The sequence below is a fragment of the Bufo gargarizans genome, chromosome 2, assembly GCF_014858855.1.
Source record: "Bufo gargarizans isolate SCDJY-AF-19 chromosome 2, ASM1485885v1, whole genome shotgun sequence".
NCBI lineage: Eukaryota > Metazoa > Chordata > Amphibia > Anura > Bufonidae > Bufo > Bufo gargarizans.
In genome coordinates this window covers 21134531-21150833 of record NC_058081.1, presented here as the reverse complement: position 1 = coordinate 21150833, position 16303 = coordinate 21134531, and the positions used below count along the sequence as shown (strand labels likewise).

Below are 16303 nucleotides of genomic sequence, written 5' to 3'. Positions count from 1 at the left end.
GGGCGGGGACGTCGTTACAAGGACAAGAGGGCGGCCCGCAGAGCTTACACTCTGCCCTCTGTACACAGGGCCGATGGGAAAACTGTGGATGCAGCTTTGGCTGTGACTAGAGAATAAGACGAGACAGTATTTACCCTAAACGCAGATAGAAATGGCGCAGAGCGATCCGTCACATCACGATTTATTCATCTCATTAGTAACAAAAGTATGAGGGTGAGCACAGGGGAGATCGGGGCGACATCACGACACAGGGAACCGGGGCAACTCATTCCCAAGGATCACCTGACGCTCCACACCGCCCTCTGTAATGGCGGCAAGACGGATGACGCCTCCGCTGGATCCATCCCGCTCCATCGCCAGCGCCAAAGCTGAAACAAGAAAGGCAGATGTTCAACCACAGTGTAAAGGGGCGGAGCTTCTCACCCTGCAGGAGGAGGGGCAGACTCATAGCTCCTTCTATATGTATCACCCTGCAGGAGGAGGAGCAGACTCATAGCTCCTTCTATATGTATCACCCTGCAGGAGGAGGAGCAGACTCATAGCTCCTTCTATATGTATCACCCTGCAGGAGGAGGAGCAGACTCATAGCTCCTTCTATATGTATCACCCTGCAGGAGGAGGAGCAGACTCATAGCTCCTTCTATATGTATCACCCTGCAGGAGGAGGAGCAGACTCATAGCTCCTTCTATATGTATCACCCTGCAGGAGGAGGAGCAGACTCATAGCTCCTTCTATATGTATCACCCTACAGGAGGAGGAGCAGACTCATAGCTCCTTCTATATGTATCACCCTGCAGGAGGAGGAGCAGACTCATAGCTCCTTCTATATGTATCACCCTGCAGGAGGAGGGGCAGACTCATAGCTCCTTCTATATGTATCACCCTGCAGGAGGAGGAGCAGACTCATAGCTCCTTCTATATGTATCACCCTGCAGGAGGAGGAGCAGACTCATAGCTCCCTCTATATGTATCACCCTGCAGGAGGAGGAGCAGACTCATAGCTCCTTCTATATGTATCACCTTGCAGGAGGAGGAGCAGACTCATAGCTCCTTCTATATGTATCACCCTGCAGGAGGAGGGGCAGACTCATAGCCCCTTCTATATGTATCACCCTGCAGGAGGAGGAGCAGACTCATAGCTCCTTCTATATGTATCACCCTGCAGGAGGAGGAGCAGACTCATAGCTCCTTCTATATGTATCACCCTGCAGGAGGAGGAGCAGACTCATAGCTCCTTCTATATGTATCACCCTGCAGGAGGAGGGGCAGACTCATAGCTCCTTCTATATATGTATCACCCTGCAGGAGGAGGAGCAGACTCATAGCTCCTTCTATATGTATCACCCTGCAGGAGGAGGAGCAGACTCATAGCTCCTTCTATATGTATCACCCTGCAGGAGGAGGGGCAGACTCATAGCTCCTTCTATATGTATCACCCTGCAGGAGGAGGGGCAGACTCATAGCTCCTTCTATATGTATCACCCTGCAGGAGGAGGGGCAGACTCATAGCTCCATCTATATGTATCACCCTGCAGGAGAAGGGGCAGACTCATAGCTCCTTCTATATGTATCACCCTGCAGGAGGAGGAGCAGACTCATAGCTCCTTCTATATGTATCACCCGGCAGGAGGAGGAGCAGACTCATAGCTCCTTCTATATGTATCACCCTGCATGAGGAGGGGCAGACTCATAGCTCCTTCTATATGTATCACCCTGCAGTAGGAGGGGCAGACTCATAGCTCCTTCTATATGTATCACCCTGCAGGAGGAGGAGCAGACTCATAGCTCCTTCTATATGTATCACCCTGCAGGGGGAGGAGCAGACTCATAGCTCCCTTCTATATGTATCACCCTGCAGTAGGAGGGGCAGACTCATAGCTCCTTCTATATGTATCACCCTGCAGGAGGATGGGCAGACTCATAGCTCCTTCTATATGTATCACCCTGCAGGAGGAGGAGCAGACTCATAGCTCCTTCTATATGTATCACCCTGCAGGAGGAGGAGAAGACTCATAGCTCCTTCTATATGTATCACCCTGCAGTAGGAGGGGCAGACTCATAGCTCTTTCTATATGTATCACCCTGCAGGAGGAGGGGCAGACTCATAGCTCCTTCTATATGTATCACCCTATAGGAGGAGGGGCAGACTCATAGCTCCTTCTATATGTATCACCCTGCAGGAGGAGGAGCAGACTCATAGCTCCTTCTATATGTATCACCCTGCAGGAGGAGGGGCAGACTCATAGCTCCTTCTATATGTATCACCCTGCAGGAGGAGGGGCAGACTCATAGCTCCTTCTATATGTATCACCCTGCAGGAGGAGGAGCAGACTCATAGCCCCTTCTATATGTATCACCCTGCAGGAGGAGGGGCAGACTCATAGCTCCTTCTATATGTATCACCCTGCAGGAGCAGACTCATAGCTCCTTCTATATGTATCACCCTGCAGGAGGAGGGGCAGACTCATAGCTCCTTCTATATGTATCACCCTGCAGGAGGAGGAGCAGACTCATAGCTCCTTCTATATGTATCACCCTGCAGGAGGAGGAGCAGACTCATAGCTCCTTCTATATGTATCACCCTGCAGGAGGAGGAGCAGACTCATAGCTCCTTCTATATGTATCACCCTGCAGGAGGAGGAGCAGACTCATAGCTCCTTCTATATGTATCACCCTGCAGGGGGAGGGGCAGACTCATAGCTCCTTCTATATGTATCACCCTGCAGGAGGAGGAGCAGACTCATAGCTCCTTCTATATGTATCACCCTGCAGGAGGAGGAGCAGACTCATAGCTCCTTCTATATGTATCACCCTGCAGGAGGAGGGGCAGACTCATAGCTCCTTCTATATGTATCACCCTGCAGGAGGAGGAGCAGACTCATAGCTCCTTCTATATGTATCACCCTGCAGGAGGAGGAGCAGACTCATAGCTCCTTCTATATGTATCACCCTGCAGGAGGAGGAGCAGACTCATAGCTCCTTCTATATGTATCACCCTACAGGAGGAGGAGCAGACTCATAGCTCCTTCTATATGTATCACCCTGCAGGAGGAGGAGCAGACTCATAGCTCCTTCTATATGTATCACCCTGCAGGAGGAGGGGCAGACTCATAGCTCCTTCTATATGTATCACCCTGCAGGAGGAGGAGCAGACTCATAGCTCCTTCTATATGTATCACCCTGCAGGAGGAGGAGCAGACTCATAGCTCCCTCTATATGTATCACCCTGCAGGAGGAGGAGCAGACTCATAGCTCCTTCTATATGTATCACCCTGCAGGAGGAGGAGCAGACTCATAGCTCCTTCTATATGTATCACCCTGCAGGAGGAGGAGCAGACTCATAGCTCCTTCTATATGTATCACCCTGCAGGAGGAGGGGCAGACTCATAGCTCCTTCTATATATGTATCACCCTGCAGGAGGAGGAGCAGACTCATAGCTCCTTCTATATGTATCACCCTGCAGGAGGAGGAGCAGACTCATAGCTCCTTCTATATGTATCACCCTGCAGGAGGAGGGGCAGACTCATAGCTCCTTCTATATGTATCACCCTGCAGGAGGAGGGGCAGACTCATAGCTCCTTCTATATGTATCACCCTGCAGGAGGAGGGGCAGACTCATAGCTCCCTCTATATGTATCACCCTGCAGGAGAAGGGGCAGACTCATAGCTCCTTCTATATGTATCACCCTGCAGGAGGAGGGGCAGACTCATAGCTCCTTCTGTATGTATCACCCTGCAGAAGGAGGAGCAGACTCATAGCTCCTTCTGTATGTATCACCCTGCAGGAGGAGGGGCAGACTCATAGCTCCTTCTATACGTATCACCCTGCAGAAGGAGGGGCAGACTCATAGCTCCTTCTATATGTATCACCCTGCAGGAGGAGGAGCAGACTCATAGCTCCTTCTATATGTATCACCCTGCAGGAGGAGGAGCAGACTCATAGCTCCTTCTATATGTATCACCCTGCAGGAGGAGGGGCAGACTCATAGCTCCTTCTATATGTATCACCCTGCAGGAGAAGGGGCAGACTCATAGCTCCTTCTATATGTATCACCCTGCAGGAGGAGGAGCAGACTCATAGCTCCTTCTATATGTATCACCCTGCAGGAGGAGGGGCAGACTCATAGCTCCTTCTATATGTATCACCCTGCAGGAGGAGGGGCAGACTCATAGCTCCTTCTATATGTATCACCCTGCAGGAGGAGGAGCAGACTCATAGCTCCTTCTATATGTATCACCCTGCAGGAGGAGGAGCAGACTCATAGCTCCTTCTATATGTATCACCCTGCAGGAGGAGGGGCAGACTCATAGCTCCTTCTATATGTATCACCCTGCAGGAGGAGGAGCAGACTCATACCTCCTTCTATATGTATCACCCTGCAGGAGGAGGAGCAGACTCATACCTCCTTCTATATGTATCACCCTGCAGGAGGAGGAGCAGACTCATAGCTCCTTCTATATGTATCACCCTGCAGGAGAAGGGGCAGACTCATAGCTCCTTCTATATGTATCACCCTGCAGGAGGAGGAGCAGACTCATAGCGCCTTCTATATGTATCACCCTGCAGGAGGAGGAGCAGACTCATAGCTCCTTCTATATGTATCACCCTGCAGGAGGAGGGGCAGACTCATAGCTCCTTCTATATGTATCACCCTGCAGGGGGAGGGGCAGACTCATAGCTCCTTCTATATGTATCACCCTGCAGGAGGAGGGGCAGACTCATAGCTCCTTCTATATGTATCACCCTGCAGGAGGAGGGGCAGACTCATAGCTCCTTCTATATGTATCACCCGGCAGGAGGAGGAGCAGACTCATAGCTCCTTCTATATGTATCACCCTGCAGGAGGAGGGGCAGACTCATAGCTCCTTCTATATGTATCACCCTGCAGGAGGAGGAGCAGACTCATAGCTCCCTTCAGTCTGTATCGCCCTACAGGAGGAGGGGCATCCTTTGGTCATGTGATCTCACCGTTTGCTGTGAATTTCATGCACTCCTCCTTCGTCATTCCCGATTTATATGTAGAATCCACAAAGCCGTAGATGTAGGAGCTGCCAGAGCCGCCTATGGAGAACGGCTGGTGCACCAACATCCCTCCCATGGGCACGGTGTACACCTGCAATACAGACAGAGAGAGGTGAAGAAGTCGGGGTCGTTACATATGGGGGTGGACAGGGTCACATGGAGGAGGGGGGGTCTTGCTCCTTACCTGCCCACCCTTCCTGTGGTCCCATCCGGCTACGATGATCCCGGCCATCAGTTCCTCGCGGTACTTGTAGCACATTTCCTTGAAGAGATTGGCCGCTGTGTGGACGAGGGGCGGGGTGCCCAGCTCAATGCTATCAGGGACACAAGACAGGATTTAAAGGGGAACCCCCATCAGGATCCCCAGGTGTCCCCCATTAGAATTACCCGCACATTACAGTCACTATTGATCCATTCATATCACCCGCTGTGTTCACTGGACAGTGGTGCATGGACTGGAGCCACCGCTGTCTACCCTGCGCCCCGGGTGCCAGAGAGCTTATAGTCTCAGGTACATCCACTGATCGGCCCCAAAAAGCGAAGAGGGGGTGAAACGTCACCATTGAGACAAGGCCTCCAAGTCTTAGAGCGGTTATCTTGTAGAGATTTTGGGGGGGGGCCTCACATATTCATCCCATCCAAACAAGTGCAGGAAGAGAATCTCTTAAAGGGACAGTTCACTTGCACACCCCTTTCCCACACTGCGGGGTAACATGTTCCTACCTGTGGAATCCCAGCTGGTAGGTGACGGCATCGGCGATGGCCTGAGTGTCCGCGGCGCTGCCGGAGCGGCAGCAGAAGATGCGGTCATGTACAGGGGTGAGCTTGTCCGTGACTCTGTTGGCGATGTACGCTCTGCGGAGAGGAAACAGCATGTATATAATATATGGGGCGTGATCAGTAATCCCTCAATGGGGGCAGAAAGAGGATAGATGGAGTTCATGCTTCCCCCCTCTCAGATCTGTGATGGTATGGCCCAGTAATGGTACCTACCCGGTAGTTGTCCTGGAATCAGCGCCCATAACCACACCGCCATCAAACTCCACCGCCATGATCGTCGTCTGCAGAGAGAGGGAGCGTCAGGGTCAGGCTTGCCAACAAGGTCACATGACCGCCCCCCTACTGATAGACATGTACTCCAGTCACATCCAGAGCTGCACTGACATCCCCCCATTATATTTCTGATACTCCAGTCTAGGGATCGACCGATATTGATTTTTTAGGGCCGATAGCCGATAATTTATACCGATATTCTGGGAATTTTCATTTTTGAAAAAAAATAAAAAATTCCCACAAATCTGCTGAAAATTAATGTTAATGTGTATTTTATTTATTTTTTTGTAAATCTTTCTTTTACATTTATATTTAATATTTTGGCGTTTTTATTTTTATAACTTTTTTTTTTTTACTAACTTTTAGCCCCCTTAGGGACTAGAACCCTTGTCCTATTCACCCTGATAGAGATCTATCAGGGTGAATAGGAGCTCACACTGTCCCTGCTGCTGTGTGCTTTGTGCACACAGCAGCATGGAGCTTATCATGGCAGCCAGGGCTTCAATAGCGTCCTGGCTGCCATGGTAACCGATCGGAGTCCCAGCATTACACTGCTGGGGCTCCGATCGGAGGAGCAGGGAAGAGGGGATCCTGTGGGGGGGCGCACTGCGCCACCAATGTTTTTAATACTGGGGTGGGGGGGCCCTATGCGCCACCACTGCTTAATACTGGGGGGGCTTGGGGGGGGCGCACTGCGCCACCAATGTCTGATACTGGGGGGCTTGGGGGGGGGGGGGGGCGGGGCGCACTGCGCCACCAATGAAGCTTAATCTCTCATTCATTCATATACAGGAGGCGGGAGCTGGCTGCAGGATCACATAGCCGACTCCCGACCTCTGAGCAGTAGCTGCGATCCGCGGCACCTGAGGGGTTAACTACCGCAGATCGCAGCTACCGCTCATAGAGGCCGGGAGTCGGCTATGTGATCCTGCAGCTCCCGCCTCCTGTATATGAATAAATGAGAGATTAATCTTCATTGGTGGCGCAGTGGCCATAGCTCCTCCCCTCCTCTTGTCCCCTGCCCTCTCATTGGCGGCAGCAGCACAGGGGGAGGAGACACTGCTCCTTCTCCCTTGTGCTGCTGCTAAGGGGAACACGGAGAGCGCTGTCAGCAGCGCGATCTGTGTTCCCCATACACTATCGGAATATCGGCAAAATAGATGCCGATACCGATAGTGTTCAAAATCCTGAATATCGGCCGATAATATCGGTAAATCCGATAATCGGTCGATCCCTACTCCAGTCACATCCAGAGCTGCACTGACATCCCCCATTATACTTCTTATACTCCAGTCACATCCAGAGCTGCACTGACATCCCCCATTATACTTCTTATACTCCAGTCACATCCAGAGCTGCACTGACATCCCACATTATACTTCTTACAGTCTAGGGTTGCTCCGGGTAGTGAATTATCGATACCGTGTTGGGTGCAATCCTAGAAGACGGTGCACACACAGCGCAGGCCGCCCCCTCCCCATCACCTATATGTCTGCAGTAACGTGAGGCACGGCGTCTCAGCACTTCAGTACCTCACAGTAAGGGCTCATTCAGACGGCCGTTTCAGCGAGCCCTCATCCGTTGAGCAATTTTGCGGAACGGGCGCCGTCCCATTCACTTCAATGGGGACACAAAAGATGCGGACAGCGCACCGTGTACTGTCTGCGTCTGTGGTTCCGCAGAAAATCTAGAACATGTCCCACTCTTGTCAGCAATCGGGGGCAAGAACAGGCATTTTCTATTGTAGTGACGGCCATTTATGGTCCGCAAGCTGCACATGGCCGGTATCTGTGTTTTGTGCCATCTGAATGCGCCTTCACAGTGAGCCCATCGTGTACCTCCCCATATAACGGACAACGTGGGGTTAATTTGAGGCACATGGCGGTCACCCGCGATGCTAGGGAGGCTCCCCCCGATGTTTTCATCCGTGTACAGGGAGCCGCAGCGACGGCGGTGCGGGGACCGGCACAAGGGGCCAGGTGTGTATATTCACTGTGAGGGGCGGCCTATGACACCCCTCTCACCATTAGGGTACATGCACACGTTCAGGATTTATGTGCGGACAATCAGCAGGTGTTTGAAGGAAAATCCGGGCGGTCAGTGCGCGTCAATCTGTGCGGATTTTCCTCTCCCCATTGGAGTGAATGGAGAACATCCGGACATCCGGTACCAGAGAGTCTCCAATTCCCATAGAACACAATGTACATGACGCACGGTGCGGATTTTCTGCACGCAATCCTGACCGTGTGCGTTTAGCCTTAGGCTACATGCACACGTTCAGGATTCATGTGCGGAGAGTCCGCACTGAAATCCGCAGGTGTTCACAGGCAAATCCGTGCGGTCAATCCGCATTAATTGGTGCGGATTTGGTGCAGATTTTCCGCATGCGGATTTCACTAAGTGAATTAAGAAAATCCGGTCAGGAAAAAAAAAAAAATTGACATGTTGCGGATCGTGTGCATTGAGAATTTCAAATTCTCATAGAATACAATGTACATGACCTACGGTGCGGATTTTCCGCACGCAAATCCGCGCGCAATCCTGATAGTGTGCAGGGGGCCTTAAAGGGGACCGGTCGCCGGGATCTTGTGTATAGAGCTGAGCACACGGGCTGCACACCCGCAATACCCCATAGCTCTGTGTGCTTTTATTGTGGAAAAAAAAAAAGGATTAGATCCGTATGCAAATTACCCTACAACTACAACTCCCAGCATGCAGCCCGGCAGTGGGCAGTGCTGAGGTCCTGCAGCCTGACAGCATCTCATCAGGGTTGTCAGCCAGAACTCTGCCCAGACACAGGAGGAAGAACTACAAGTCCCAGCAGAGCCACAATTCGCCTGCGCTGTATCTGCTGCATCACCGGCCTCCCGCTCCTCACACCCGGACTCACCCCGGTGGTCACTTCCCGGCTCATCCAGTCCATCTCCACAGGATTCCCGCCGGTCAGCGGCCCGGCCCCAGCACTCAGCATCTGCCCTGCCGCCATGACTATCAGTTCTGCCGGGAGCGGAGCTCGAGAGGAACACTGCGACACTTCCGGCGCACCGGTGTGACGTAGGAGGACAGGGTGTACAAAGATGGCCACCTAAAACGGCGAGCTAGAACTTGAGGAAAAACGAGTGTAGAAAGATGGCCGCGACGTATACAGCGTCCTAATCACGGGCGTACAAAGATGGCCGCGACGTAGGCAGCGTCCTAGTCATGGGTGTACAAAGATGGCCGCGACGTAGGCAGCGTCCTAGTCATGGGTGTACAAAGATGTCCGCGACGTAGGCAGCGTACTAGTCATGGGTGTACAAAGATGGCCGCGACGTAGGCAGCGTCCTAGTCACGGGCGTACAAAGATGGCCGCGGCGTAGGCAGCGTCCTAGTCACGGGCGTACAAAGATGGCCGCGACGTAGGTAGCGTCCTAGTCACGGGCGTACAAAGATGGCTGCGACGTAGGCAGCGTCCTAGTCACGGGCGTACAAAGATGGCTGCGACGTAGGCAGCGTCCTAGTCATGGGTGTACAAACGGTAACAGGAAGCGTGAGTTTATAATATGAGGAAGAGAAAGGGAGTACAAAGATGGCGTCAAGGTTAGAACAGTAATAATCTAAAATAATAGTAAGATAAAACATAAAATTATGATACATTGACAAGAATTCATTTGTGGCACACTTACTGCAGAACTGAAGCTCTTTAGTCCTAAATTTGTTAAGGCCTCGTTCAGACTTGGGGCGTATTTTAGAATTCGTTTTACGGATGAGATTCTCAGCCCGACCGCGGGTCTCATGACATATACGATGCTGTAAATTTATTAAAGGACATCAGTCAGCAGATCTGTCCCTGGGACACTGGCTGACCTGTTACATGTGCGCTCGGCAGCTGAAGCCAATCACAGTGCGGCAGTTGCACAGAGAGCTGAGCCTCTAGGTGTAATGGTAACGCCCCGTTGCTCCTAGAGGCTCATTTACATATAATAAAACATCATTTTTCTCACCAATGCGGTCACATAGGAACATGGGACCAACACAGATGTCTTCAGCTGCCAAGCGCACATGTAACAGGTCAGTGTCATAGGGACAAAACTGCTGACAGATGCCTTTTAATCCGGTAGTCAGACCGCCCCCGCATTATTACTGTCTGAACTAACCCAACGTCCAATAATTCAGCACAAGGCTACAATACGAGGTATTATACTAATATCGCTACAGCGCGGTGTTCATATTGACCACTAGATGTCAGTAGCACAGCCTGCACTCCAGACCCTCTCACTTTACAGCCTGCTGGGAACCAGGCATTGGGGGTTCAGGGTTAGAAGAACATGGCTGCTCTCTTCCACAGTTAGCATCACACATAGCTATTGATGTGAAAGGATCTTCGCTGCAGTACCAGACACAACCTGTACACAAGTGTGGTGCTGTTTTTGGAAGGACCCTGCCTGCATAATCTCTTTAAATGGGTTTTCTGGGATGTTCCATGAGACTGAGGGGGTCTCATCCTGGGACTCCCACCGATCAGCAGATAGAAGCGACACTCCATACGTCTCTATGGTGACCCCAGGGATGAGACCCCCTATTCTAAGCACAGACCATCAATGTAAGAGCCTAGAAACCGCCCCCCCCAAATGACGGGTCTATCCTGTCTGGATCTATTTCCTTCCTGACCCGTTATTTGGAGAGGGAACCCTGCTAATCTTAGCCATAGGGTCTCCCCAGGCAAGCTAACGTTTAGGAGGTGGCTGGGGCCGACGAGAACTCCATCCCCACTGGGTGACAACCATCAGGATTGACATCTCCAAAGCTTCCAGTGAAGAAGTTTCCATTCATGGTGGGGTCCCCTTCCAGTTAGAGTTGCAGAAACCTTCCCAAGGATGAACTTCCATTTTACGCCAGTGAAGAGTGACGAGCCCTCAGTGCTCCAGTGCCGCTCTACTTTTCCCTTTCCTCTGGATCAACATCATAGGATTATAGGTTGGACTTGATGGACCTGTGGTTTTTTTCAACTTTATTAACTTTCTCACAGGGACTCTAAGCGCAGGGATAGTTGGGTGGTTGGGGCATCTCCATAGGTGGACGGGGAACTTAAAGTGGCTCTGGGAAATACCTAAAAGTGGCTCCAATTAGGGCGGCAGTAAACAATTATTTGAGAAATCAAGTATTCTACCGATTATTTTTACGATTAATCGAGTACTCTAATAAGAAGAAATTAATTAATCAACTGTTTTCCATTATAAAAACTCATCACACCCCCTGCCATCAGTCCCCAACACCCTTCGTTCCCTCCTGTGTGATCAGCCTAAGCGCATCAATTCCCCCCAGTGCCATCAGCTCCGTTCCCCCCAGTACCTTCAGCTCTGCCCCACCCCAGTGCCTTCAGCTCCACTCCCTCAGTGCCATCAGCTCCCCCCCGTGCCATCAGCTCTGTTCCCCCAGTGCCTTCAGCTCCACTCCCCCAGTGCCTTCAGCTCCACTCCCCCAGTGCCTTCAGCTCCACTCCCCCCGTGCCATCAGCTCCGTTCCCCCAGTGCTTCAGCTCCACTCCCCCAGTGCCATCAGCTTCCCCCCGTGCCATCAGCTCCGTTCCCCCAGTGCCTTCAGCTCCACTCCCCCAGTGCCTTCAGCTCCACTCCCCCAGTGCCTTCAGCTCCACTCCCCCAGTGCCTTCAGCTCCACTCCCCCAGTGCCATCAGCTTCCCCCCGTGCCATCAGCTCCGTTCCCCCAGTGCCATCAGCTCCGTTCCCCCAGTGCCTTCAGCTCCGTTCCCCCAGTGCCTTCAGCTTCCCCCCGTGCCATCAGCTCCGGTCCCCCAGTGCCTTCAGCTCCACTCCCCCAGTGCCATCAGCTCTCCCCCACCCTAGTGCCTTCAGCTCCGTTCCCCCAGTGCTTTCAGCTCCACTCCCCCAGTGCCTTCAGCTCCGTTCCCCCGGTGCCTTCAGCTCCACTCCCCCAGTGCCATCAGCTCTCCCCCACCCCAGTGTCATAAGCTCCACTCCCCCAGTGCCTTCAGCTCCACTCCCCCAGTGCCTTCAGCTCTCCCCCACCCCAGTGCCATCAGTTCTCCCCCACCCCAGTGCCATCAGCTCTCCCCCACCCCAGTGCCATCAGCTCTCCCCCACCCTAGTGCTATCAGCTCCACTCCCCCAGTGCCTTCAGCTCCGTTCCCCCAGTGCTTTCAGCTCCACTCCCCCAGTGCCATCAGCTTCCCCAGTGCCTTCAGCTCCACTCCCTCGGTGCCATCAGCTTCCCCCCGTGCCATCAGCTCCGTTCCCCCAGTGCCTTCAGCTCCACTCCCCCAGTGCCTTCAGCTCCACTCCCCGAGTTCCATCAGCTTCCCCCCGTGCCATCAGCTCCGTTCCCCCAGTGCCTTCAGCTCCACTCCCCCAGTGCCATCAGCTCCACTCCCCCACCCTAGTGCCTTCAGCTCCGTACCCCCAGTGTTTTCAGCTCCACTCCCCCAGTGTCATCAGCTCTCCCCCACCCCAGTGCCAACAGCTCCACTCCCCCTGTGCCATCAGCTTCCCCAGTGCCTTCAGCTCCGTTCCCCCGGTGCCTTCAGCTCTCCCCCACCCCAGTGCCATCAGCTCTCCCCCACCCAGTGCCATCAGCTCCACTCCCCCGTGCCATCAGCTCCACTCCCCCAGTGCCATCAGCTTCCCCAGTGCCTTCAGCTCCGTTCCCCCGGTGCCTTCAGCTCTCCCCCACCCCAGTGCCATCAGCTCTCCCCCACCCAGTGCCATCAGCTCCACTCCCCCAGTGCCATCAGCTCTCCCCCACCCCAGTGCCATCAGCTCTCCCCCACCCTAGTGCCATCAGCTTCACTCCCCCAGTGCCATCAGCTCCGTTCCCACAGTGCTTTCAGCTCCACTCCCCCAGTGTCATCAGCTCCACTCCCCCAGTGCCATCAGCTTCCCCAGTGCCTTCAGATCCGTTTCCCCAGTGCCTTCAGCTCCACTCCCCCAGTGCCATCAGCTCTCCCCCACCCCAGTGCCATCAGCTCTCCCCCACCCAGTGCCATCAGCTCTCCCCCACCCAGTGCCATCAGCTCTCCCCCACCCTAGTGCCATCAGCTCTCCCCCACCCTAGTGCCATCAGCTCCACTCCCCCACCCTAGTGCCATCAGCTCCACTCCCCCAGAGCCTTCAGCTCTCCTCCACCCCAGTGCCAACAGCTCCACTCCCCCAGTGCCATCAGCTCTCCCCCACCCCAGTGCCATCAGCTCTCCCCCACCCCAGTGCCATCAGCTCTCCCCCACCCCAGTGCCATCAGCTCCACTCCCCCAGTGCCTTCAGCTCTCCCCCACCCAGTGCCATCAGCTCCACTCCCCCAGTGCCTTCAGCTCTCCTCCACCCCAGTGCCAACAGCTCCACTCCCCCGGTGCCTTCAGCTCCGTTCCCCCAGTGCCATCAGCTCTCCCCCACCCCAGTGCCATCAGCTCCACTCCCCCAGTGCCTGCAGCTCTCCCCCACCCAGTGCCATCAGCTCCACTCCCCCACCCAGTGCCATCAGCTCCACTCCCCCTGTGCCTGCAGCTCTCCCCCACCCAGTGCCAACAGCTCCACTCCCCCAGTGCCTTCAGCTCCGTTCCCCCAGTGCCATCAGCTCTCCCCCACCCTAGTACCATCAGCTCCACTCCCCCAGTGTCTTCAGCTCTCCTCCACCCCAGTGCCAACAGCTCCTCTCCCCCAGTGCCTTCAGCTCCGTTCCCCCAGTGCCATCAGCTCTCCCCCACCCTAGTGTCATCAGCTTCACTCCCCAGGTGTCTGCAGCTCTCCCCACCCAGTGCCTTCAGCTCTCCCCACCCAGTGCCATCAGCTCCACTCTCCCAGTGCCATCAGCTCTCCCCACCCAGTGCCATCAGCTCCACTCCCCCAGTGCCTTCAGCTCTCCCCACCCAGTGCCATCAGCTCCACTCCCCCAGTGCCATCAGCTCTCCCCACCCAGTGCCATCAGCTCCACTCCCCCAGTGCCTTCAGCTCTTCCCCACCCCAGAGCCTTCAGCTTTCCCCACCCCAGAGCCTTCAGATGTCCCCACCCCAGAGCCATCAGCTCTCCCGCCTTGTGCCATCAGCTCTCCCCCATGTGCCATCATCTCTCCCCCTAGTGTCATAGTTTCTGCTCCTCTTGTGCCCTCCTGCCCCTCCTCCTGACACCCGGAGTGCACAGTGTCATTGGTTGCTATGGCGCTGTGCACTCCAGGCTCTCGGCCATAGTCGTGCCCCCACCCCCTTGGTGTCAGCAACTTACGTTTCCAGCAGGGGTGCCACCGACACTCCATCGTTACGTGCTGCTCTTGGCCTGACGTCACACAGCGTGTCAGGTCATGGCGTGCGTACGTCAGGAGGTCAGTGCAGCGCGGGACCATGGACGTGCTGTGAAGTGTCCGGAGGCTCCCTGCTGGAAAGGTGAGTATTCCGAGTGCATTGCGGGCGAGCGGGAGACCACGGAGCGGGAGTAATAGCAAGCGATTCACTCCAGCTCCGTGGTCACGTGACACAAAAGAATACTTGATGCAAAAAATTTGCATCAAGGATTTTTTGGTGTCGAATTACTCAATTTAATAGAGTACTCGTTGCAGCCCTAGCTCCAATATTGTAGGTGGTGTCCAAGTTGACAGAAGGTAGAGCAACACAAGTAGATGGTGCCAGTATAAGTTGGCAGGGTGAGCAATACCATAGTGTAGCACAGAATACCATCCCACAGAATAAAATACTACAAAGACTCAAAAAGTACAAAGACGCACTGTACGGTCTATGACCAGTCTGCCCCTGGGCGACTCCCTTGGAAGTAAGTGGCTGCCATATCAGCGCCAACACAATGCACATTAAGGTCAATTATGTAGGAAGCCAGTTTGCCTATTTGTATACTTTTGGAATGTGGGAGGAAACCCACGCAAACATGGGGAAGACATACAAACTCCATTCAGATGTCCCTGGTCGGATGGGAACCCAGCGCTGCAGCCAATGTGCTGCCCGCAGCTGTAAATATTTATGGGATGGTGGTCACTGGGGATGCATCCATAATGGCTTATAATTCACCTCTGTCCTTGGAGTCCACCTCACCTTCATACCCCTCCTCTCCCAAACCGTTTCTTAGATGGTGCTTGACATTCTGGAGATCTGAGGTGTCTTGTTACCCAGCAGCATCTAGCTCATATGGACCAAGTGTCAACCATCTAATAACCCTACTGCAGCTAAATAATAACTCAAAGTGGAAATTAAGCTTTTGTCCAGACATTCAGGCCCACAAAGTCTTACTTTACGGTCTTCACTGAAAGTGTCATGAGATGTCTACAAGTTTTACCTCATGGCAAGCCTGGCACAATAGCTTAGGGCTGGAGGTATGAGAAATCGTGACTGTTAGGTGGATGTTGCCGAGAGGCCCAACTGTCCACTTTTCGACTAGTCTTTACGGACTGTGGAAGTATTACTGTATATGTCTGCCCTAAAAATCATTGAGTATCTATTGATTTCGATGGGCATCAGAAGTCCTTGGGAGTCACCTGCCTCTACGAGGTGAATAGGGAGCAGGAGGAGGGACTGTAACCAGTGGTTAACCTTCATTAAAATGCCATGCAACACACGGATTTCACCCACCTATGACAGCAGCTGAGGCTGACCAGCCATACCTTCTAGTTCTGGGGTATCTCAGACCACTCCCCCAGTTAGTTATGTGTCAATCAATCTACCAAAGTCTCCTCACCCAATCATCTCCTGAGGTAATCATGCCTGAGGTAAAAGAGTTCATTTTATTAACTTACAGGCAAAGTAGAATACATGTGTCTAGTTATCTGAGCATCGCACTGAAGACGAGGGGATTTTATGGTCCTTCCTGGAGATGTCCTTGAAGGAGTCACTTGTAACAACCAGTAGGATTACAGCTTCTCCAACCTCAAGCCAGAACATCTGCCCAACTCAGTAGTGAGCACCTAATGGATGAAATGAAGACAAGAACTATATGATGCGTAGTATTGATGTGTCTAGTAATTTATAGGACCTTCTGTGGCTCAGTGTTGGGTTCGGTGTTGTTTTGGCACGTACTTTATCTATTTTCACAGTATGAGGAACATTTTGATAAGGCCTCATGCAGACGAACGTTGTTTTGGTCCGCATCCGAGCCGCAGTTTTTGCGGCTTGGATGCGGACCCATTCACTTCAATGGGGCCGCAAAAGATCCGTTGCTCTGTTCCGTGGGCCACAAAAAATATATAACCTGTTGGTTTTGCGGACAAGAATAGGCAGT

At 53.2% G+C, this 16303-nt stretch overlaps 1 protein-coding gene across 1 annotated transcript; it reads right to left on the bottom strand.

The window, feature by feature from the left end:
• Nucleotides 1–164: 164 nt before the first annotated feature.
• Nucleotides 165–9126, bottom strand: PSMB6 (proteasome 20S subunit beta 6). The gene is made up of 6 exons (XM_044282756.1): nucleotides 8969–9126; nucleotides 6019–6086; nucleotides 5749–5880; nucleotides 5210–5339; nucleotides 4972–5116; nucleotides 165–368 (listed from the first exon to the last, which is right to left on the bottom strand). Exons 1-6 carry the CDS (start codon nucleotides 9062–9064, stop codon nucleotides 241–243), a joined length of 699 nt encoding a protein of 232 aa, XP_044138691.1. The 5' UTR covers nucleotides 9065–9126; the 3' UTR covers nucleotides 165–240.
• Nucleotides 9127–16303: the final 7177 nt, after the last annotated feature.

Bases quoted from the DNA above. Each gene is read 5' to 3' on its own strand.
- PSMB6 (XM_044282756.1), bottom strand. From the start codon at position 9,064: ATGGCGGCAGGGCAGATGCTGAGTGCTGGGGCCGGGCCGCTGACCGGC. The intron at 6,087-8,968 runs GTGAGTCCGGGT...CTCTCTCTGCAG, and splicing joins GCCGGGAAGTGACCACCGGG to ACGACGATCATGGCGGTGGA. The intron at 5,117-5,209 runs GTAAGGAGCAAG...TCTGTATTGCAG, and splicing joins ACCACAGGAAGGGTGGGCAG to GTGTACACCGTGCCCATGGG.